This window comes from Jaculus jaculus, chromosome 13 (genome assembly GCF_020740685.1).
Source record: "Jaculus jaculus isolate mJacJac1 chromosome 13, mJacJac1.mat.Y.cur, whole genome shotgun sequence".
Lineage (NCBI taxonomy): Eukaryota > Metazoa > Chordata > Mammalia > Rodentia > Dipodidae > Jaculus > Jaculus jaculus.
In genome coordinates this window covers 23966180-23988921 of record NC_059114.1, presented here as the reverse complement: position 1 = coordinate 23988921, position 22742 = coordinate 23966180, and the positions used below count along the sequence as shown (strand labels likewise).

The following is a 22742-nucleotide window of genomic DNA, read 5'->3' as shown; positions in this document are numbered from 1 at the left end:
GCAAGTAGAAAGAGAGAAATGGGCATGCCAGGGCCTCTAGCTACTGCAAACAAACTTCATATGCATGTGTCCCCTTGTGCATCTAGCTTATATGGGTCCTGAGAAATCGAACCTTGGCTTTCCAGACAAGCACCTTAACTGCTAAGCCATCTCTGTAGCCCTCTCCTACTTTATGCTCTAGCAGTTTCACAGTTTCAGGTCTGACATTAAGGCCTTTGATCCATTTAGACTTAATTCTTGTGCATCGAGAAAGATATGGATCTATTTTCATCCTTCTACAGATACATATCCAGCTTTCCCAGCACCATTGGTTGAAGAGGCTGTCTTTTCTCCAATGAGTATTTTGGCATTTTTGTTGAAGATCAGGTGGCTATAGTTCACTGGACGTACACCTGGGTGCTCTACTTTGTTCCATTGATCTATATGTCTGTTTTTGTGACTATGGTTCTGTCATATAGGTTAAAATCAGGTATGGTGATACCACCAGACTTATTTTTGTTGCTCAGTATTTTTTTTTAATTTTTTTATTTTTTTTGGTTTTTCAAGGTAGGGTCTCACTCTGGCTCATGCTGACCTGGGATTTGCCATGGAGTCTCAGGGTGGCCTCGAACTCTCGGTGATCCTCCTACCTCTGCCTCCCTAGTGCTGGGATTAAAGGCATGCGCCACCACACCCGGCTCCAGTATTATTTTTAGATATTCAAGGGGCTTTGTGCTTCCAAATGAATTTTTGGATTGTTTTTTCTATTTTCATGAAGAATGCCATTGGGATTTTGATGGGGATTGCATTAAATGTGTAGATTGCTTTTGGTCAGATTGCTATTTTCACAATATTGATTACTCCAATCCAAGAACAAGGGATATCTTTCCATTTCCTAGTGTCTTCTACAGTTTCTCACTTGAGTGTTTTAAAGTTTTCATTGTAGTGATCCTTCACTTCCTTGATTAGGTTTATTCCAAAGTACTTGATTGTTTTGATGTAATCTTGAACGGGAGTGATTCTCTGATTTCATCCTCTGTTTGTTTGTTGTTAGTGTATAAGAAGGCTGCTTATTAGCATGTGTTTATTTTGTATCCTGCTACATGGCTATAGGTGTTTATCAGCTCTAACAGTTTGCTGGTACTCTTTAGGGTCCTTTATGTATAGAATCAGATCATTTGCAAATAATAATGACTTGATCTCTTCCTTTCCAATTTGTATCCCTTTTATGTATGTCTCTTGCCTTGCCTTATTACTATGGCTAAGACTTCTAAGACTATATTAAATAAAAGTGGGGACAGTGAACACCCTTGTCCTGTGCCTGATTTTAGTGGAAAGGCTTCAAATTTTTCTCCATTTAGTATTGTGTTGGTTGTAGGTTTGTCATAAATAGTTTTTATTTTTTTATTGACAACTTCCATGATTGTAAGCAATATCCCATGGTAATTCCCTCCCTTCCTCCCCCTACTTTCCCCTTTGAAACTGTACTCTCCATCATATCCCCTCCCCATCTCAATCAGTCTCTCTTATTTTGATGTCATGATCTTTTCTTCCTGTTATGATGGTCTTGTGTAGATAATGTCAGGCACTGTGAGGTCATGGATATCCAGGCCATTTCGTATCTGAAGGAGCACTTTGTAAGGAGTCCTACCCTTCCTTTGGCTCTTACATTCTTTCTGCCACCTCTTTTGCAATGGACCCTGAGCCTTGGAAGGTGTGGTTGAGATATTTCAATGCTCTTCTATCACTTCTTCTCAGCACCATGGTGCCTTCTGAGTCATCCCAAGGTCATTGCCATCTGAAAAAGAAGACTCTCTAACCAAAATTGAGAGTAGCATTAATATATGGATATGAACATTAAGAGAAATGCTTACTGGGCAGTTTGGTGAGCATAGTGTATACTTTTAGTCAGACAGCAGCAGATGTTATACCCCTAGGGCTCATCATGACTACCCCTGTTGTAGGTTTTCAGTATCAGGAATGTATTCCCTACCATGGAGCAGGCCTCCAATTAAATTTGAGGGCGGTTGGTTTTCCCCATAACAGACATGCCACTGTTGCACCAGTTGGCTCATTTGGCCTGGCTGGCCATAAATTGCTTTTATTATGTTGAGATATGTTCCTTCTGTTCCCAGTCTCTATAGGACTTTTATCATGAAGGAATGTTATATATTAAATTTTTTATTTCATGTACCAAAATGTCAAGGAATTTATAGGTAATATATCAATATTCATTTTCAAAAATATTTCAATGAATTCCTTCTACTCCCTCACTTCATCTGGAATAGATTAGGTAGCAGATTTGTTTATTATAAACTAAGTGAATTCCCTTCCTTTTCTGTTTATTGAAATGTTATCTTTTCTGAAATCTATAAGCCTTTCCACATTCTAAAATAAAGTTATGCCTGGCCTTCTGCCTTATATCAAGTACCACATCCTGAAGCCTTATGTATTTTCGTGTATGTGCTTATCCTGTCCTCCTCTTGTGTCTTTGTATTCTTCAACATCTAGCAGTGTGCCTAGTATCCAGGAAATAGGCAGTAGGTATTAACTTTTAAAATCAATTTAGATGTTAAGTAGCCAGGCATGGTTGTACACACCCCATAAGCCCAACACTTAGGCTGAGGCAGGAGGATCCAAGCAAGTCTGAGCTACAATAAAGAAAAAGTTTAAATCAAGAAGATAGAGGCTGGGATTGTAACTCAGTTGTATAATGCTTACCTAGCCTGCACAAAGCCCTGGGTTCCATCTCTAGCACCACAGAAACCAGGCATGATGGTCACACCCACGAGCCCAGCACTAAGGAATTAGAGGTAGGAGGATCAGAAAGTTCAAGATATATACTGATGGCTATGTATTGATTTGGAGGGCAGTCTAGTATACATAAGACTCTGTGTCCAAAAGTGGTGGTGGGAACTTCATTTATTAGATAATATGAATAGCTCTGTTGCCAGGCTACATCTTTCAGGAATTGTTAGAATCTCACAGGTTGCATGTATCCCTCTACAGGAGAGCGACTAGCAGTGGTGGAGGTGCAGTGTGAGCGGCTGAGGATGCTCTACCGTGACTGTGCTCGGCCCCCGCCACCACCTCTGCAGGCTGATCGGAGACAGGTGAGCCCTCCGTGCCTCACACCTGCCAGGCTGTCACTCAGAATGAGCATGTTCAAAGTCCTTTGGGGAGACATACTGTGCATACTTGTCACTTCTGAATGCCAAAGCATGTTGAACTGACATTCTGAATACTGAAAGTATAGCAGGGAGCAGAATTTATTAACTTTTTCTGTGTGTTATGAATAACAGAAAAGGCAAGCTTTAAAAAAGTCTTAGTTCTAAACCAGGCATGGTGGCACATGCCTTTAATCCCAGCACTTGGGTGGCAGAGGTAGGAGGATTGCCATGAGTTCGAGGCCCCCTTGAGGACAACATAGTAAATTCCAGGTCAGCCTGGGCTAGAGCGAGACCCTACCTTGAAAACCCAAAAAAAAGCTTCGTTCTCCAGTATGATTAATAGGTACATTTAAGAGAAATAGAGGATGGAGAGATGGCCTAGAGCATTGGGCACTTGACTACAAAGCTTAACGACCTGGATTCAGTTTCCCAATTCCCACATAAAGCCAGTACACAAAGTGACACATACATCTAGAGTTAGTTTGCAGTTTCTGAAAGCTTTGGTGTGCCCAGTCTGTCTACCTGGCTCCTCTCTATCTCTCTCTCAAATAAATAAATAAATATATTTTTTTAAAGTGAATGAATGAGAGTAAGTAATAACAAAGTTTAAGATATAGGAGAAAAAAAAAACTTACCTGAATTCTCAACCTTTCCTGTTGCTATTAGCAACATACTGAGGCTTTTTTTTTTTCAAGGTAGGGTCTCACTCTAGCCTAGGCTGACCTGCAATCCACTATGTAGTTTCAGGGTGGCCTCAAACTCACAGTGATCCTCCTACCTCTGCCTCCCAAGTGCTGGGATTGAAAGTGTGTCATCACTCTCGGCTCATAATTTTTGAATGTATTTATTTATTTGCATGTGTGTGTGCATGTGTAAACACATATGCTAGGGTCTTTTTCAACTGTAAACAAGCACTTGTGCCACTTTACATATGACTTTTTACATGGGTGCTGGGGAATTGAAATTGGTCGACAGCCCTCCTTTAGGTGCTGAGCTATCTTCCCAGTCCCAGAGGTATGGTTTTTAAAACAGAAGTTCATTTCTGATGTCTGGACTATCTGCATCCAGCTTTCCTGCTTTCTCTCCTTCTCAGTATACAGTGAATGTGTTTCCGTGCAGTCCATCAGCCGTAGGACTTAGCATGTGCTGTGCCCACATCTCTTTTCTTAGGCTTGTACTGTCAGCCTTATAGTCTGCTGTTTAGTGATCTAATGACATGTTTGCAGCCAAATCTTCACATACACCTTTCAATTCTTTCTGCAGAATACAGTGAGATTGATGGATTGACAGATATACTTTGTGTATAAGACCTGAGATGGCAGTAATGAGATGGTCAAATATTATGAACATGTAAGAGCGATTGTCACATAGTAGGTAGCCTTACTGGGCTCTCAGCTGGATGTTATATCATAAGGATACCCTTCTGGTCGTGGATTGAGCTAAAATAGTCCTGTAATGCATTGGCATCATGTGGCAATGTGAGAATGCTTTTATGTACACACAGATAGGAGCTATGTAAAAGTGCAGACCACAGTCCTCATAATGGAGGTAAAAGATGCTTAATGCAAGAGTAAAAATTGCATTTATAAGCATGGGAAAGAAACATGTAAAGTTAGAATGAACGGAGTTAAGAGTGATTATTTAGGGCTGGTGAGATGACTTAACAGTTAACGCACTTGTCTGCAAAGCCTGAGAACTCATGTGAGAACTCATGTTTGAATTTCCAGGACCCTCGTAGCCAGACGAAGTGAAGCAAGTGTACAATGACTCACATGTGCCATAAGGGGGCACACATATCTGGAGTTTGCTCACAGCAGCTGAAGGCAGTGATGTGCCCATTCTCTCTCCCTCCGCCTCTCTCAAAATAAATAAATAAATAAAAACATTATGAGCAAAAAACAAGATTTTTTAAAAAAGATTATCTTCTTGTTAATTTTAATTTATTTTTTTGAGAGAGAGACAGGAAGAGGCAGAGAGAGAGAGAGGGAAGGAAGGAGGGAGGGAGAGAGGGAGGAAAAGTGGGAACACTAGGGCTTACAGCCACTGCAAATGAACTCCAGAATCATGCGCCACCTTGTGCTTCTGGCTTACATGGGTCCTGGGGCATCAAACCTGGGTCCTTTGGCTTTGCAGGCAAGTTCCTGAACTGCTAAGCCATATTAGCTCAAGATTTAAAAAAAAAAGAGTGATTATTTCAAGAAAATTGGACTGGGAGTAGTACTGCTCTCTTAAAAACAATCAGGAAAAAGATATTTTAAAATTATATATATATATGGGTGAGATATAGCTCAGTGAGTACCCTTGCCTAGCAGATGCAAAGCTCTGGGATCTCCAACACTAAATAAAAGAGAGACTAATAGAGAGGGGAAGGGGATATGATGGAGAGTGAAGTTGTGAAGGGGAAAGTCGGGGGAGGGAGGGAATTATCATGGTTTGTTGCCTATAATTATGGAAGTTGTCAATAAAAAAAATAAAATAATAGAGGCAGGCATGGTGGCACATGCCTTTAATCCTAGTACTCGGGAGGCAGAGGTAGGAGGATCTCTGTGAGTTTGTGGCCACCCTGAGACTCCATAATGAATTCCAGGTCAGCCTGGGCTAAAGTGAAACCCTACCTTGAAACCCCCCCCCAAAAAATAAGGTCCAGCATGATGGCACACACCTTTAATTCCCAGCATTGGGAGGCAGAGGTAGGAGGATCACTGTGAGTTCAAGGCCAACCTGAGACTACATGGGCTAGAGTGAGACCCTACCTTGAAAAAAAATTTTTTTACGTACATATATGTGTGTGTGTGTGTGTGTGTGTTTTAAATATATGTGCCACTATTTTAATCCTATTAGATAAATGGATTTGTACCTACAGTTCTCCTGAATGATGTGTACCACCCTCACCCTCATTCTAGCCCAAAGAGATCACCTGGAGCCCTTCTCGAGTGTTCCCTCCAGTGCGTGCCTGCATGTTCTCATCCCACCTGACCTCCGTCACCTTCCTGGCTGACCCCAGCGCTGGTGGAGGTCTGCCCCGAGGCACTTTCATCTATGCTACCTCCTCTCTACCAGTTCAGGTGAGGAGGCACATGGCACATTGTCTTTTGCCCCATCCTTCCAACTGGAAAGAACAGCAAGTGGCAAAGCCCGTTCTGACTGTCGTGCTCTGTGTCTCTCCAGGCCCCATCATTTTACTGGGAAATTGAAATCGTTTCCTATGGAGATACTGATGATGACACTGGACCAATTGTTTCCTTTGGCTTTGCTACAGAAGCAGAGAAACGTGATGGGGCATGGACCAATCCAGTGGGCACTTGTCTGTTCCACAAGTAAGTAGTTACTGCTGCTTTTACTTAAAAAAAAAAAAAAAAAAAAAAAAGGTCCTTGAGTGGTGGCACACACCTTTAATCCCAGCATTTGGGAGGCAGAGGTAGGAGGATAGATGTGAGCTCAAGGCCAGCCTGGTTCTACAGGTTGAGTTCCAGATCAGCCTGAGCTAGAGCGAAACCCTGCCTTGACTAAAAAAAAAAAAAAAAGGGTGAGAGTTTGGAGGGATGGCTTAGTGGTTAAAGCATTTGCTTGGAAAGCCAAAGGATCCTGGTTCGATTCTCCAGGACTCACATAAGCCAGATGCACAAGTGGGCATATGCATTTGGAGTTTGTTTGAAGTGGCTGGAAGCCCTGGCATGTCCATTCTCTTTCCCCATCTCTGCCGCTTTCTCTCAACTAAATAAATAAAATATATTTTTAAAAAAACAGAAAGAGAAAAGTGGGTCAGTATTCCAGAGCTTCTAAATAGTTGTTTATGGGTATTAAGAAACTGAAAATTAACCATTCACAGTGGTATACGCCTTTAATCCCAGCTCGTGGGAGGCAGAGGTAGGAGGAATGCCACGAGTTCAAGGCCACCCTGAGACTACATAGTGAATTCAAGGTCAGCCTGGGCTAGAGCGAGAACTACCTTAAAAAATAGAATAAATAAATAAAGTAACCAAAAATTAGGCTGGAGAGATATCTTAGAGGTTAAAGGAAGCCTAAGGACCCATGTTTGACTCCCTAGATCCCACATAAGCCAGCCAGATGCACAAGGTGATGCAAATAGGCAAGGCTGCACATGTGCACAAGGTGGTACACATGTCTGGAGTTTGATTACAGTGACTGGAGACTCTGGGCCACCAATTCATTCTCTCTCTCTCTCTCTCTCTCTCATATTAAAAAAAAAGCCAGCCTGTTGGGCTTGCCTCACCAAAAAAGAAGGATGGAAGGAAGGAAGAAATAAAGAGAGAGAGAGAAAGAAAGAAAGAAAAAAGGAAGGAAAGAAAGAAAAAAGGAAAGAGAAAGAATAGAGGGAAACTGAAAATTGAATTCCGTCTTTCAGTAAGTTTGAGGGCAGGAGTGTGTTCTTTTCCTCATTTGGATGTTTACATTCTTGTCAGCATGACTTTCTCAGCTGTCCTGCAGTGACATACCTATTCCTTTGTTTCTTGAGTATGTTTGAGCCCACATACCTTGTTTGTGTATAAAAATAAAACAGATGTGCCACTATTTTAATGCTACTAGAAAAATGGGCTTTGTCTCTAGTTCTCTTGAATGACGTGTCTCCCTTGTTGTACAGTTTAAGAGGCGCTGCCATGGCATTGTAATACTGCAGGAAAAGCCACCCCCAAGCGTGGACTTAGAATAGCAGGGTACCTTCCGCCAAGTGTGCACACTGCCACTTGGTAGTCTAGTTGTGCTTAGTGAAAGGATTATTAAGTGGATTTATTCTTTTTTAAAGTGATATAATTTTAATTTATTTGAGTGGAGAGAGAGACAGAAGAATGAGTATGGGTGTGTAAGGGCCTCTTGCCACTGCAAATGAAGTCCACATGCATGCACCACTTTGTGCATCTAGCTTCACGTGGGTACTGGGGAATCAAACCTAGGTTGGCAGGCGTTGTAAGCAAACGCCTTTAACTACTGAGCCATCTTCCTGGCCCACTCTGAGGATTTCTGATGACGCTTGGGCTGTTGCAGCCCTCTCCATCCATCCCTGCCCTCCTTCACGAGTCTTGTCTTGGCCCTGACTCCCTTGTTCTCTCCCAGCAATGGCCGAGCTGTGCACTACAATGGCTCCAGTCTGCTGCAGTGGAAGAGTGTCCGCTTAGATGTTACTCTCTCTCCTGGTGAGTCCTACTGTGCCACTTTCCCCTGCATGCTTTTTGGGTCCCAGGTTGGGCCTCTGTAGGTTAATGTTAAATAAATCTAGCAAATGGAAGTGGGCCATTTGTCTTTGAGGAAAAAACAAATACTTGCAGGGTATGGTGGCCTCAATCCCAGCACTCAGGAGGCTAAGGAGGGAGGATAGCTATGAGTTTGAGGCCAGCCTGAGACTAATTGTAGGTCAACCAGGGCTAGAGGGAGACCCTGCCTCGAAAAACAAACACTTGTTCTTGCTTCCCCCTGGTGGGCACTGAAGCCCTTACTCTTAGAGTCTCCATCTGGCTTCTCAGGAGACACATCTATCTGCCTTTGTTCTACATTGCAAATTAGAAGTTGACTTCACAATAAAGGGGGATATATGTGGCATTCTTTCTCCTCTGTTGTAGGTGATGTGGCAGGAATTGGCTGGGAGAGGACTGAGGGGACTCCACCTCCTCCTGGACAGCCAGCCAAGGGCCGAGTGTACTTCACATACTGTGGACAGCGCCTCACACCATACCTTGAAGATGTCTCTGGTGGGATGTGGCCTGTGGTTCACATTCAGAAAAAGGCAAGTTACCTTGACAGGAAAGGAGAACATACTGTTTTTAGTAATTTGTTCTTATCCAGAAGGGGAAAATGAAAGGCTACTGTACATACAGTCAGCTCACAATGACACAAGAGTGAGCCAGTGCAGGTGGCTTGCTTTCTTTGACCTCTCAGTCTTGCATTGAGTGATGCTCTACCAAGAATTCACTGCATACCTGTTCTGACTTCCTCTTAGCTATTGTTCCTAAACCAAGGCACATTTTCAGATGTGAGTAAAATGATTCTGTAATTAGACTGTAAAAGTAACCATCCTCTTGGGATTTTGCCAAAGGAGTGATCCACTGGCCAAGTCAAAGTTTGTTACTTTTCACAGTTTGCTCACGCATGTTTCATGGGCTTCGTTGATTTTGAAGAAGCTCCCAGCACCTGATGTTCTATGAGACATCACTGCTGATGATGCTGTTAGCCCCCAACTCCATATCTATCCCATACTATACTCAGATGACCATCCTCATATGTGCAGAATCTTGGGCAGCATATGAAAGCAGATTGTTACTGGCATGTCTAAATTAGCATGTACAGTACTGATCCAAGCTGTACCCTGAGCTTCTGCCTCCCTGGTTTTCCTCCAATAGGAAAGGCAGTTCTCAGCCTGTTCCAAGCTTTTAGTCATTCAACAAATATTCATTGAACATCTACGAGGTGTTAAGCACTGTGTCAGGCTCTGACTATGAAGCACTGAGCAAAACAGATACAGTGTCTGCTTCAAGGGAAATTTGATAGAATGGACTGGAGAGATGGCTTAGCAGTTAAGATACTTTCTAGCAAAGCCAAAGTACTGAGGTTCTATTCACCAGTACCCATGTAAAGCCAGATGTACAAGGTGGTGCATGCATCTGAAGTTCCTTTGCAGTGTTGAAGAGGCCCTGGTGCACCTATTCTTTCACTTGCTCGCTCTCTCTCAAATAAATAAAAAAATTAATTGAATATTAAAAAAAGAAAATTAGACATTAGTCAAATAACTAAATATATGTATGTGTGTGTAAATATATGTATATATATAAATATATGCATATATATAAATATATGTATGTGTGTATGTATACAATCACAAACTAGTAAATGTCATAGGTGAGAATATTAGTCTTTATGGAAGTAGGTACAAGGCATATTCCTCGTTTTTGAGAGAAGTGATGTATGAACTAGTTCTAGGCAAAGTTGGAGAAAAGAATATTCCAGATAGAGAGGAGCACATGCAGGGGCATTGGGAAGAAAAGAACCCTGTTGGCCAAGTGTGGTGGTATATGCCTATAGTCCTAGCACTTAGTGGGAGACTGAGGCAAGAGGATGAGAGTTGGAGACCTTTCTGGACTACATCAAAAGGAAGAGGAAGAGGGAGAGGAACAGTGTTGGAAACAGTGTTGAATAGCAGATAACCTGGCAGCCTGCCAGTGAGGAGGGAAGGAGTGAGGGAGGCCAGAGTGGCCAACCAGTGCTCTAGTCACAGTAAACACACCCGGCCTTCTGTCTGCTTTTCCTGCCAACTCACTCTAGGGCCATTCTTCTAGTTTGACATTTAATGAAATACAACTTAAGTGTTAATAAAATAAGCCCAAGTCTACCTGAATCCTTTTAAATCCTTTCTTTGACCTCCTTTCCAGAACACGAAAACTCGGGCCAACTTTGGCTCCCGCCCCTTTGCTTATGCCGAAGGGCAGGCCCACCGCAATGCTGCTGACCTGTGCACTGATCTGGCAGAGGAGATCAGTGCTAACTTTGAAGCCCTGCCATTTGCCATGGCATCTGACAGTGACAACGATGCTGGTACCAGTATTGCATCAGACCCTGGCACTCATGGGCCACCATGCCGGATTGCTGCTGTGGCAACTGCCCAACAACGTGAGCCACTTCCTCCTTGCCCCCTGCTATCCAAGTGTGAATGTATCCATCCCTTAGCTTGGGTAAAGAGACTGCTGACTCGCTGCACCCCCATGCAGTGCTAGCACTGTCTTCATTTTACACTGCTATTTGAAAGAGAGAGATTGTGTGCATGTGGGGGGGGGGGCGGGTGGAGTACATGTATTCCATAGTGCAAGTATGAAGAACAAAGGACAACCTTGGGATGCTGGTCCTCTCCTTCCACCTTGATTGAAACAGTCTCTCATGTTATTTTGCTGCTGGGAAGGCCAAGCCAGCTGAACCTGTAAGCTTCGAGATTCTGAGTTTTGCTTCCCATTGCTGTAAGCATTTTAGGATTATAGATATATACAAAATGCTTTTTCAAGGTAGGGTCCTGCTGTAGCCCATGCTGACCTGGAATTCACTATGTCGTCTCAGGCTGGCCTTGAACTCACAGTGATCCACCTACCTCTGCCTCCCCAGTGTTGGAATTAAAGGAGAGCACCACCACACCTAGCTTAGCAATAAAAATATTTTTTGAGGCAAGCCCAAGAGACTGACCTTTCTTTTTTTTTTTTTAATGTATGTGTGTGAGAGTGAGAGAGCGGGATGGAGGGAGAGAATTGGCACACCAGGGCCTCCAGCCACTGCAGTCAAACTCCAGATGTGTGTACCCCCTTGTGTGCATGTGCAACATTGTGCACTTGCGTTGCTGTGCATCAGGCTTATGTGGGACCTGGAGAGTCAAACCTGAGTCCTTAGGCTTGTCAGGCTAGTGCCTTAACTGCTAAGCCCTCTCTCCAGCCCAAAAAATATTTTTCAAAAATAACTTGGGGGAGCTGGGGAAATGGCTCAGCGGTTAAAGGCATTTGCTTAAATCTGCTAGCCCCAACAACCAGGTACTGTGGCTCACACCTTTAATCCTAGCATTCGGGAGGCAGTGGTAGGAGGATAGCCATGAGTTTGAGGCCACCCTGAGACTTACAGAGTGAATTCCAGGTCAGCCTGGACTAAAGTGAGACCCTACCTCAAAAAAAACAAATAAAGAAAAACCCTGATAACCTGGGTTCAGTTCTCCTCTACTCACATAAATCCAGATACACAAAGTGGCAAATGCATCTAGAGTTTGTTTCCAGTGGCAAGAGGCCATAGCATACCCATTCTCTCTCATTCATTCATTCCCTCTCACTCTCCCTCCCCCCTTCCTTTAATCTCAAATAAAAATAAAAATAAAATATTTGGGCAATAGTTAGAAAGGTATGCACTAAAATCTTTCCTGATTATCTGAAGAAATTCACAATAAGCCATGTATGGCGGTACAAGGATATAATCCAGGCTACTCAGAGAAGATGGTGAGTTCAAGGCCTGTTTGGGCTATAGAGCATATTTGAGGCTGGCCTGGGAAATTTAGCAAGACTGTGTTTCAACATTTAGAACAAGTTAAAAAAAAAAAATTAAGTTCCAGGGATATAGCTCAGTGGCAGAGAGCCCCTGCCTGTAATGGTCCCATCCCCAGAACAGGATAGGAAAGGAAAGGAAAGGGGGGGGGGAAGGGAAGGGAGGAGAGGAGAGGAGAGGGGAAGGGAAGGGAAGAAGGAAAGAGAAAGAGAGAAGGAAGGAAGGAAAAGAAAGAATTTTCACCAAATTTAAGCTATATACAGGGCACATTTGGCCCATGGATCCTGACTTGCAAACTGTTAGAAGATTCTGATTCTTTCTCATGGTGAAGAGCTTTCCACACCCTTCTCTGAGTGGAATGAATCTTACTGGATAACCAATTTCCAGATTCAGGGTCACCACAGGTGCTTAGTCATATTTTGGCTGCATTTTTTAAATGTCCATTGCATCAGAAGTCTTTCTATCATGCATGTTCAGAGAATGCAGCTCATCCCAGGGTAAGAAGTTAAATCATCTTTTCAGCCTATCCACTCTTGTTGTGAATTCACTGTCATTACGTTTTGTTACAGAATATGATAGTGACACCTCCTGCCATTATAAAGTTGAGCTCAGCTATGAGAATTTCATCACCTCTGGGCCAGATCCCCACCCACCTCCCATCGCAGATGATGAGAGTGATGATGATGATGATGATGACATCCCACAGGTAAGAGCCCCTGCCCCCCAGGTTAGGATTGAGCAGCATTAGCTTAACTCCCTGTGACCAGAACAGGGAAATGATTCTGAAGTGCACATGCAAAGCCCACAGTTAGAGCTGTTTAGCTGTGCCCTTGTGTGTGAGCAGGCACTCTGGAGTATTCATCTCTCTAAGCCACCTATGAGTAGCCGTGTCTCCTAGGCTGGGCTGGGCTGCCCTGAAAACCATAAGGTAGCTCAGACGTCCAGAGTGTGGTGAAAGGACTTCTGTGGCCTTGGTGGGACAAGAAGAGCTCAAGTGGCACATGAGGGATGTGGTTAGACCAGGGTTCAAGCAGGGTAGGACTTCAGCTCAGAACTCCAAGCATGGGAGCACCACCTGCATAAGGCTGTCCCTTGGCTCACAAGTCTCTCCCCCTGCAGGAGGACCACTATGCCTTGCTGGTGAAAGCATGGGAGACCAAAGTTTTCCCTACCATCCGGAGACGCTTCCGCAATGAAGCCGAGCGGAAATCGGGCCTGGACCAGATCAAGGGTGCTTTACAGCTAGGTCTGCTGCCTTTTGTTTTCTCAAGGAGTCTCTGCATGGCTTGAAGAATGGGTGGAGGACTTTAGGAGAGGTGCTCCTCAAATGTTGTGCCTGGCTTGACTGTGTCTTTCCTGCATCAGCGAGCTCGGGGTCCCTTGCTTTGTTGCTAGGCTTTGACTTACTTGTCAGTGTAAGTTGTTATGTTGAGTTGATGGGTTCGTAGGTGCAGCTAGAAGAGTTGTCGTGGGAAGCTGCGGCCCTTGGAGACTGGTCACATCTGAAGTCACAGATGGGATGTCTCTCAGCTGTGGGAGCTTGGCCTTCCTCATCTTTAAATGGAATGAGTGGGGTGCCACCTCTTCCACTTGTGGGAAGTCAGTGAGCTGTGACAGAGCCTGGTGCACAGGAAGCACTCGATTGTAATTCAGAGCTCAATGTCAGAGCAATGTGATGACAATGCAATTTCCCCTTCAAAGTTCTGCCAGAGGTTGAGGTGCCCAGAAGACCTTTTGTGTATGTACCAGTGACCAGCCTCTGCCATCAAGTCCCCCAGGGGAGAGGTTAATGAGGCTACATGTGTGTACTGCAGGGTTTGATGTGGCCTTTTTCTTTTTTTTAAATATAGTTAATTTTTTTTAATTTTTATTTATTTATTAGAGACTGAGAGAGAGCGGGATCGAGAGAGATAGAATAGGCACACCAGGGACTCCAGCCACTGTAAACGAACTTCAGATGCATGCACCACCTTGTGTCTCTGGCTTACATGGGACCTGGAGAATAGAACCTGGGTTCTTAGGCTTTGCAGGCAAGCACCTTAACCACTAAGCCATTTCTCTAGACCCTCTTTTTTGTTGTTGTTGTTTATTTTTATTTATTTGAGCATGACAGAGAGAGACAGAGGCACAGAGAACGAATGGATGTGCCAGGGCCTCTAGCCACTACAAACAAATTCCAGATTCATGTGCCACCTTGTGCATCTGGCTTACGTGGGTCCTGGAGAATCGAGCCTTGAACCAGGGTCGTTAGGCTTCACAGGCAAGTGCTTAACCACTAAGCCATCTCTCCAGCCCCTCTTTTTGTTTTTTTAAATTAAATTAAATTTTATTTATTTGAAAGCAAGAGAGGTAGATAGATAGAAAGAGGGAGAATGGGCATGCCAGGCCTCTTGCCACTGCAAATGAACTCTGGATGCATGCACCACCTTGTGCATTTGGTTTACATGAGTACTAGGGATTCAAACCTGTGTCCTTAGCCTTTGCAGACAAGTGCCTTAACCACTAAGCAATCCCTCCAACCCTAATGTGGTCTTTTTCTGTTGGGTTGGTGTCCACGACCACATTGCTCCAGTCTGTAGTGTCACGGCTATTTGCTCAGCCTGGCTGAGGCTCCTCCCCAGGACATCCTCTGAACGGTAGATGTGTGTGGTTGCAGATATGTCTTGTTTCAAAGAAGCCTGCTGTCAACACACATGCTTTTGTCTGCAACTCCTAAGCACTATGGGATCCACAGCAAGTGGAGACAATGGGCCTACCTCACTGCTCTCCCCATACTTTCTTTTGGTGTTTTTCCCCCAAGTATTTGGACATCTATTCTATTTGTACTTGCTTTATTAATTAATAGTGGTCATTTTGCTATCAAACAATGTTGGGCATGGTGCAGGCCTGTAATCCGAGCACTTAGAAGACTGAGGTAGGAGGGCAGTAAGTTCAAGGCCATCCTGGGATACATGGTGAGACACTAACTTAAAACAAAACAAAAACAGGAAATGTCAGTGGTGATACAGTTAGCACTCTGTCTCTCTCAAATAAGCAGTGTATGTTTATTATAGTGAAATCACAGTACAAAAATCTAAAACCAGGCTGGAGGGATGGTTTAGAGTTTAAGGCACTTACCTACAAAGCCGAAGGACCCAGGTTTGATTCCCCAGGACCCACTTAAGCCAGATGTACAACATGGCACATGTGTCTGGAGTTCATTTGCAGAGGCTGAAGGCCCTGGCATGCCCATTCTCTCTCTCTCTGCCTCTCTCTTTCTCTACCCCTCCCTCTCAAATAAATAAAATAAATTTTAAAAATTCTAAAACGACAGGCTGCATAGATGGCTCAGCAGTTAATAGCAATGGCTTGCAAAGCCTCCTGGCCTAGGTTCAATTCCCCAGCACCCACAGAAGAGCAAACAAAAGGGTGACACAAGATTCTGGCATTTAATCACAGCAGCAAGAGACCCTGGTACATGCAAATACATGTATACACACATATAACTAAAAAATAATTTTTTTGTTTTTATGAGGTAGGGTCTTGCCCTAGCCCAGGCTGACCTAGAACTCACTATGTAATCTCAGGCTGACCTCAAACTCACAGCAATCCTCCTACCTCTGCCTTCAGAATGGTGGGGTTAAAGGCCTGTGCCTTCCATGCCCAGCTAAAAAATATACATTTTTTTTAAATGTAGAAAATCAAGGCTGGGGATGGTGGTGCATGCCTTTAATCCTAGCATTCAGGAGCTAGAATAGGATTGCTGTGAGCTTGAAGCCACTCTAAGACTACATACTGAATTCCAGGTCAGCCTGGGCTAGAGTGCGGCATGACCTTGAAAAAAAACAAATAAAAAGAAATGTACACTTCTCTAGCCATGGGTTTATGGAAACTGTCTGATCATCACCCTTATTAAATGAATACTGTTGACTATCTTTTCATTGAATCCTAAGTATCACTGAAATCAAAAGTGGAAAAAAGAAGCTTGAATTTCAAGACTGAAGCTGCTGATGAGGTTCTGGTTTGCCCTTCAGCGTTCAAGAGCAGAGACTGAGCTCTTCTCAGAGCGGATGCCATGTGACAAGCCAGCATGACTGGATCCAGTTCGCAGCCAGTGGAGACTCAGCGGAACTTTGGCCTGGTGGATCCCAACCCTTGAAAGTGTTGGAACATGCCACCCTGCAAGGCACACGTGCTGGATAAGAAGTCATCTCAGATTTATCTTAACGTGTACTACTACTGATTAGGTCCTGAAGTTTATAATAAAAATACTTTTAACTACCCTGACACAAAGAGCTGATGTTTCAAATATGCTTTTTGAAATTTATTTTTTTAAAAATTTTTTGTTTTGGGGTAGCATCCCACTCTAGCTCAGGCTGACATGGAATTTACTATGTAATCTCAGGGTGGCCTTGAACTTGTGGTGATCCTCCCCCCTCTGTTTACTGAAGTGCTGGGATTAAAGGTGTACACCACCAAAAAAAAAAAAAAAAAAAAAAAGAAATGTAGAAAATCAGAAATGATTCCCTCACCTTCTGTCTTCCCATTTGTCTATTGTTCTTATTTGTTTGTTTATTTATTTGCAAGAAGAGAGAATAGAGACAGAAAGAAAAAGAATGGGCACACTGGTGCTTCCAGCCACTGCAGATGAACTCCAGACACATGTGCCACTTTGTGCATCTGGCTTTACGTAGGTATTGGGGCCTTCAAAATTGAAATCAGCTTTCCAGCAGAATATTCATCCAAGCCACAAAGATCACATTTAAAACAAAGATCTATCACCTGAACATTGAAGGAAAGGGGCAGGTCTGCCTGCAGATAATTGGCCATTGGTTTATGACTGACCAAGTAATCCAGTCCTCATAGTGAATGGCCCCAGCCTGCACCCCCTCTGGGCTGACCTAGCTGAAGAATACTCTAAGGACCATAAAAAAAAAAATCTGTTAGAGCTGATCAAAACCTACAGCCGTGTAGCAGGATACAAAATAAATACACAGAAATCAGTAGCCTTCATATATGCTAACAACAAACACACAGAGGATGAAATCAGAGAATCACTCCCATTCACAATTGCATCAAAAAAAAAATAATAAAGTACCTTGGAATAAACCTAACCAAGGAAGTAAAGAATCTCTATAATGAGAACTTTAAAACACTCAAGTGAGAAATTGCAGAAGACACTAGAAAGTGGAGAAACATCCCGTGTTTCTGGATTGGAAGAATCAATATTGTGAAAATGGAAATCTTACCAAAAGCAATCTACACATTTAATGCAATCCCTATCAAAATTCCAAAAGCATTCTTCATGGAAATAGAAAAAACAATCCAAAAATTCATTTGGAATCACAAAAAACCTTGAATATCTAAAATGATACTGAGCAACAAAAATAAGGCTGGTGGTATCACCATACCTGATTTTAACCTATACTACAAAACCATAGTAACAAAAACGGCGTGGTACTGGCACAAAAACAGATGTGTAGATCAGTGGAACAGAATAGTGGACCCAGATGTAAGTCCAGGTAGCTATAACCACCTGATATTCAATAAAAATGCCCAAAATACTCATTGGAGAAAAGACAGCCTCTTCAGCAAATGGTGTTGGGAAAACTGGATATATATCTACAGAAGGATGAAAATAGATTCTTCTCTCTCACCATACACAAGAATTAAGTCCAAATGGATTAAAGACCTTAACATCAGACCTGAAACTCTGAAACTGCTAGAGGAAAAAGTAGGGGAAACCCTTCAACATATTGGTCTTGGCAAAGACTTTCTGAATACAACCCCAATTGCTCAGGCAATAAAACCACAGATTAACCACTGGGACCTCATGAAATTACAAAGATTTTGCACTGCAAAGGACACAGTGAAAAAAGCAAAGAGGCAACCTACAGAATGGGAAAAAAATCTTCGCCAGCTATATATCTGATAGAGGATTAATATCTAGGATATACAAAGAATTCAAAAAGTTAAATAATAAGGAATCAAACAAGCCAATCAAAAAATCAACTATGGAGCTAAATAGTTTTCGAAGGAAGAAATACGAATGGCATATAAACATCTAAAAAAATGTTCTACATCACTAGTCATCAGGGAAATGCAGATTAAAACTGCATTGAGATTCCATCTCACTCCTGTCAGATTGGCCACCATCATGAAATCAAATCATAAATGTTGGCAGGGATGTGGAAAAAGAGGAACCCTTCTACACTGTTGGTGGGAATGGAATCTGGTCCAGCCATTGTGGAAATCAGTGTGGAGGTTCCTAAAAAGATTGACCTACCATATGACCCAGCTATAGCACTCCTAGGCATATATCCTAAGGACTTATCTCATTTCCTTAGAAGTACGTGCTCAACCATGTTTATTGCTGCTCAATTTATAATAGCTGGGAAATGGAACCAGCCTAGATGTCCCTCAACTGATGAGTGGATAATGAAGATGTGGTACATTTCTACAATGGAGTTCTACTCAGCGGTAAAGAAAAATGAAGTTATGAAATTTGCAGAAAAATGGATGGACCTGGAAAGGATTATACTAAGTGAGGTAACCCAGGCCCAGAAAGCCAAGCGCCACATGTTCTCCCTCATATGTGGATTCTAGCTACAGATGATTGGGTTTCTGCGTGAGAAGGAAAAAACTCAGTAGCAAAGGCCAGTAACCTAAAAAGGAGATATAAAGGGAAGAGAAAGGAAGGGAGGAGGGTACTTAATAGGTTGGTATTGTATATATGTAAGTAGAATGATTGAGATGGGGAGGGGATATGATGGAGAATGGAATTTCAAAGGGGAAAGTGTGGGGGGATAAAGGAGGGTATTACCATGGGATGTTTTTTATAACCATGGAAAATGTTAATAAAAATTGAGAATAAAAGATGGCAATGTCAAAAAATAAATAAATAAAAATTTAAAAGTATATATATATATATATATATATATGGGCTGGAGGGATGGCTTAGTGGTTAAGGCATTTGCCTGCAAAGCCAAAGGACCTAGTTTTGAATCTCCAGGACCCACATTAGCCAGATGCACAAAGGGCACATGTACCTAGAGTTAGTTTGAGGTGGCTGGAGGCCCTGGCATGCTCATTCTCTCTCTCTCTCTACCCCCCTCTTTCTCTGACAAAAAGTTAAAAATTATATGTATATAACACACACATACATACATACATACATACATACATACATACATACATACTTGGTAGAAATGACTTAAGTACATTCCCAAAAGATTTTGTCCTCCATACAGGGTGTGTGAAACATTCCCCATCATTTTATGTCAGACACAAGTCAGTGTTGTGTTGATCTGAGGATTGTGTTCCCTGCACAGTTACTCAGTGTGTTATTTTTTCAGGCATGGTGGACATCGCCCGTCAGACAGTTGAATTTCTCTACGAGGAGAATGGTGGCATCCCAAGAGACCTTTATCTTCCTACGATTGAGGACATTAAAGACGAAGCAAACAAGTTCACAATTGACAAAGTTCGAAAAGGTTTTGCTTTTGCTTCTCTTTCCTTTTCGGTGGAATTCCCTCTGACATGAGTGGGTGCATTCTCCCAAGCATGAGCCAAGCGCTGGTTATTCCCCTAGAGTGACTCCTTGCCTAGTGACTTGATCTCTTCTCAGGCTCTCACATATGAATGTTCAAGCATCCCAGTGGGCCGCTGACCTCAGCTGATCTCCCACATGCTCAGATCTCACTGACATAAGCAGCTGAGACAAAGCCAGGAATACAGGAGGAAATTGGAGCCTGCAATAAGGGCTCCAGGTAGGCCTCCCAGTTCAGTCCTGGCTTCTGAAATAACAAGCCATGTGTCCAGCCAGGGTTGGTGGCCTATACCAGTAATCCCAACACTTGAGAGCTAGAAGCAAGATCAGCCTGGGATACATGAGACCCAGACTCAGAAAAACAAACAAAAGCCATGCAAGGTAGTGTACATCTTTAATCACAGCCTGGGCTAGAGTGAGACACTACCTCAAAAAAATAAATAAATAAATAAAAATAAGGGCTGGAGAGAGGGCTTAGTGGTTAAGGCACATGCCTGCAAAGCCTAAGGACCCAGGTTGGATTCCCCAGTGCCTGCATAAACCAGATGCACAAAGTGGCACATGTGTCTGGAGTTTATTTATAGTGGCTGGAGGCCCTGGCATGCCCATTTCTCTCTCTCTCTCTCTCTCTCTCTCTCTCTCTCTCTCTCTCTCTCTCTCTCTCTGTCTTCCCCTGCCTCTCTTTCTCTCCTCTCAAATAATTTTTTTTAAAAATAAAAAAAAGAAAACAACAACAACAAAGTGCGCAAACACAGAAACCATATGTTATTTTTTTGTTTTGTTTTTTGAGGTAGACTAGGCTGACCTGGATATTGCATGTTTTGAGAGACAACAGAAAAGCACAAAAAAGATAATTTAAAACTGTTCATTTTTAGAACTGCCACATAACCTGACCAAAATGTCAAAACATCATGGGGCACGTGCAAAAATGTGTATTTGTTTCTTCTCTCTTCTGCCCTTTCCACCTAGTATCTCTCCTTTCTTTTTCTCTGCACTTTCTAAAAGTCTCCATTAGCGGGCATGGTGGCACACACTTTTAATCTGAGCACTTAGGAAGTTGAGGAGGAGGATCTTTGTGAATTGAGACCAGCCTAGGGCTACAGAGTAAATTCTAGGTCAGTTGGGCTAGAATAAAACCCTCCCTCAAAAAAGAACAAAAACTGGGCTGGAGAAATGGCTTAGTGGTTAAGTCATTTGCCTGCAAAGCCAAAGGACCTCAGTTTGCTTCCCCAGGACCCACGTAAGCCAGATGCACAAGGGGGCGCATGTGTCTAGAGTTCATTTGCAGTGGCTGGAGGCCCTGGTGTGTCCATTCACACTCTCTCTCTCTCTCTCTCTCTCTCTCTCTCTCTCTCTCTCTCTGCCTGTTTCTCTCTCGCAAATAAATAAGTAAAAAAAAATAACAAAAACATCACCCTTTTAGAGGTTGGGGAACTGTGGCTCAATGGTAGAGTGTTTGCTTAACATGCCACAGGCCTTGAGTTCAATCACTACCTACAACAAAACAGGATATGATGGAGAGTGGAATTGGAAAGGGGAAAGTGGGGTGGGGGGAGGGAGGGAATTACCATAGGTTAATTATGGAAGTTGTCAAAAAATTAATTTAAAAAGTTTTTTTTTTTTTTTTTTTTTTTTTGGTTTTTCAAGTTAGGGTCTCACTCTGGCTCAGGCTGACCTGGAATTCACTATGTAGTCTAAGGGTGGCCTCGAACTCTCAGCGATCCTCCTACCTCTGCCTCCCGAGTGCTGGGATTAAAGGCATGTGCCACCACGCCCGGCTTAAAAAGATTTTTTAATCACCTTTTTAAACTCAAACCATTGCCTCTCTCATTCCTTAACATTTTTCATTCCCCTAAAAAGAAATTCTGTGCTTTCATATCATCCCGTCCTTCCCTCTCCCAAGATTCTGGGAACTACTGCTCTGCTTTCTCTATGAATTTACCCATTGTGGGCATTTCCTACAAATTGAATCATTTGATATTTGTGTTGGGGGTCTGGCTTCTTTTTCTGGGCTCATCTATGTTGTAGCCTGAATCTAAACTTCACTCTTGCCAGGTGTGGTGGAGCATGCTTTTAATTCCAGTAGACTATAGACAGAGGTAGGAAGATCGCTGTGAATGTGAGACCAACCTGAGACTACAGAGTGAATTCCAAGTCAGCCTGGGCTAAAGTGAGACCCTACCTGAAGGTGTGGGCGGGGGGATCCCTTCATTCTTTTATTATGGCCAAAACTTTATTGCATGAATAATATCCCATATTTCCCCATTTTTTTTTTTGGGTCTCTTTTGAATATACTGCTAGGAACAGGTGTGAATATGTTTGTGTGGATGTGTCTCTTTCTTTCTCTTGGAGAAATACATATGGATTAGGCATTGCAATGTGTAAGCATGCTGAATGTGAGTGCGTGGAATTATGGGACTATATGATAACTTTAACTTTTTGAGAAATTGCCAAACTAATTTCCAAAACAACCACATCATTTTACACTCCTCCCTGTAGGATTTATTTCTGAACATCCTCAGCAGCACTTGTTATTTTCTGAGTTTAGCTATCCCTGTGGATGTGAAGAATCTCACTGTGGCTTTGACATGCATTTCCCTGACTAGTAATGACTAATGTTGAACATCTTTTTATTCATATTTGGAGAAATGCTTGCTGAAGCCCTTTGTCCATTTTATTTTATTTTATTTATTTTGGTTTTTCAAGCTAGGGTCTTGCTCTAGCCCAGGCTGACCTGGAACTAATCTCAGGGTAGCCTTGAACGCACAGTGATCCTCCTTCCTCAGCTTCCCAAGTCCTGGGACTAAAGGCATCCGCCACCATGTCTGGCTTACATGACTGTTTTTAAACAGACTCTGAAGATGATACTGTATTTTCTCCTAAAGAGATTTCTCCTTCCTCCTCAGGTCTCACAGTAGTAACCCGTTCTCCAGACAGCAATAATGTAGCCAGCAGTACTGTTGGAACTGCCCTGCCAAAATTTGCCATCAGGGGGATGCTGAAAACCTTTGGCCTTCACGGAGTTGTCCTGGATGTTGACTCAGTAAGTG

At 42.8% G+C, this 22742-nt stretch overlaps 1 protein-coding gene across 3 annotated transcripts in view; it reads left to right on the top strand.

Annotated features, from left to right (window-relative positions):
• The window catches only part of Hectd4 (HECT domain E3 ubiquitin protein ligase 4), a 227454-nt gene that overhangs the window by 156917 nt on the left and 47795 nt on the right, over nt 1-22742 (top strand). For all 3 annotated transcript variants that reach the window (XM_045132394.1, XM_045132393.1, XM_045132392.1), the window contains exons 45-54: nt 2989-3092; nt 6053-6214; nt 6318-6466; nt 8223-8302; nt 8726-8889; nt 10529-10766; nt 12734-12870; nt 13284-13410; nt 19499-19636; nt 22599-22735. In XM_045132394.1, coding sequence (XP_044988329.1) covers nt 2989-3092; nt 6053-6214; nt 6318-6466; nt 8223-8302; nt 8726-8889; nt 10529-10766; nt 12734-12870; nt 13284-13410; nt 19499-19636; nt 22599-22735 — 1436 coding nt within the window. The remainder of the gene's footprint in view (nt 1-2988; nt 3093-6052; nt 6215-6317; nt 6467-8222; nt 8303-8725; nt 8890-10528; nt 10767-12733; nt 12871-13283; nt 13411-19498; nt 19637-22598; nt 22736-22742) is intronic.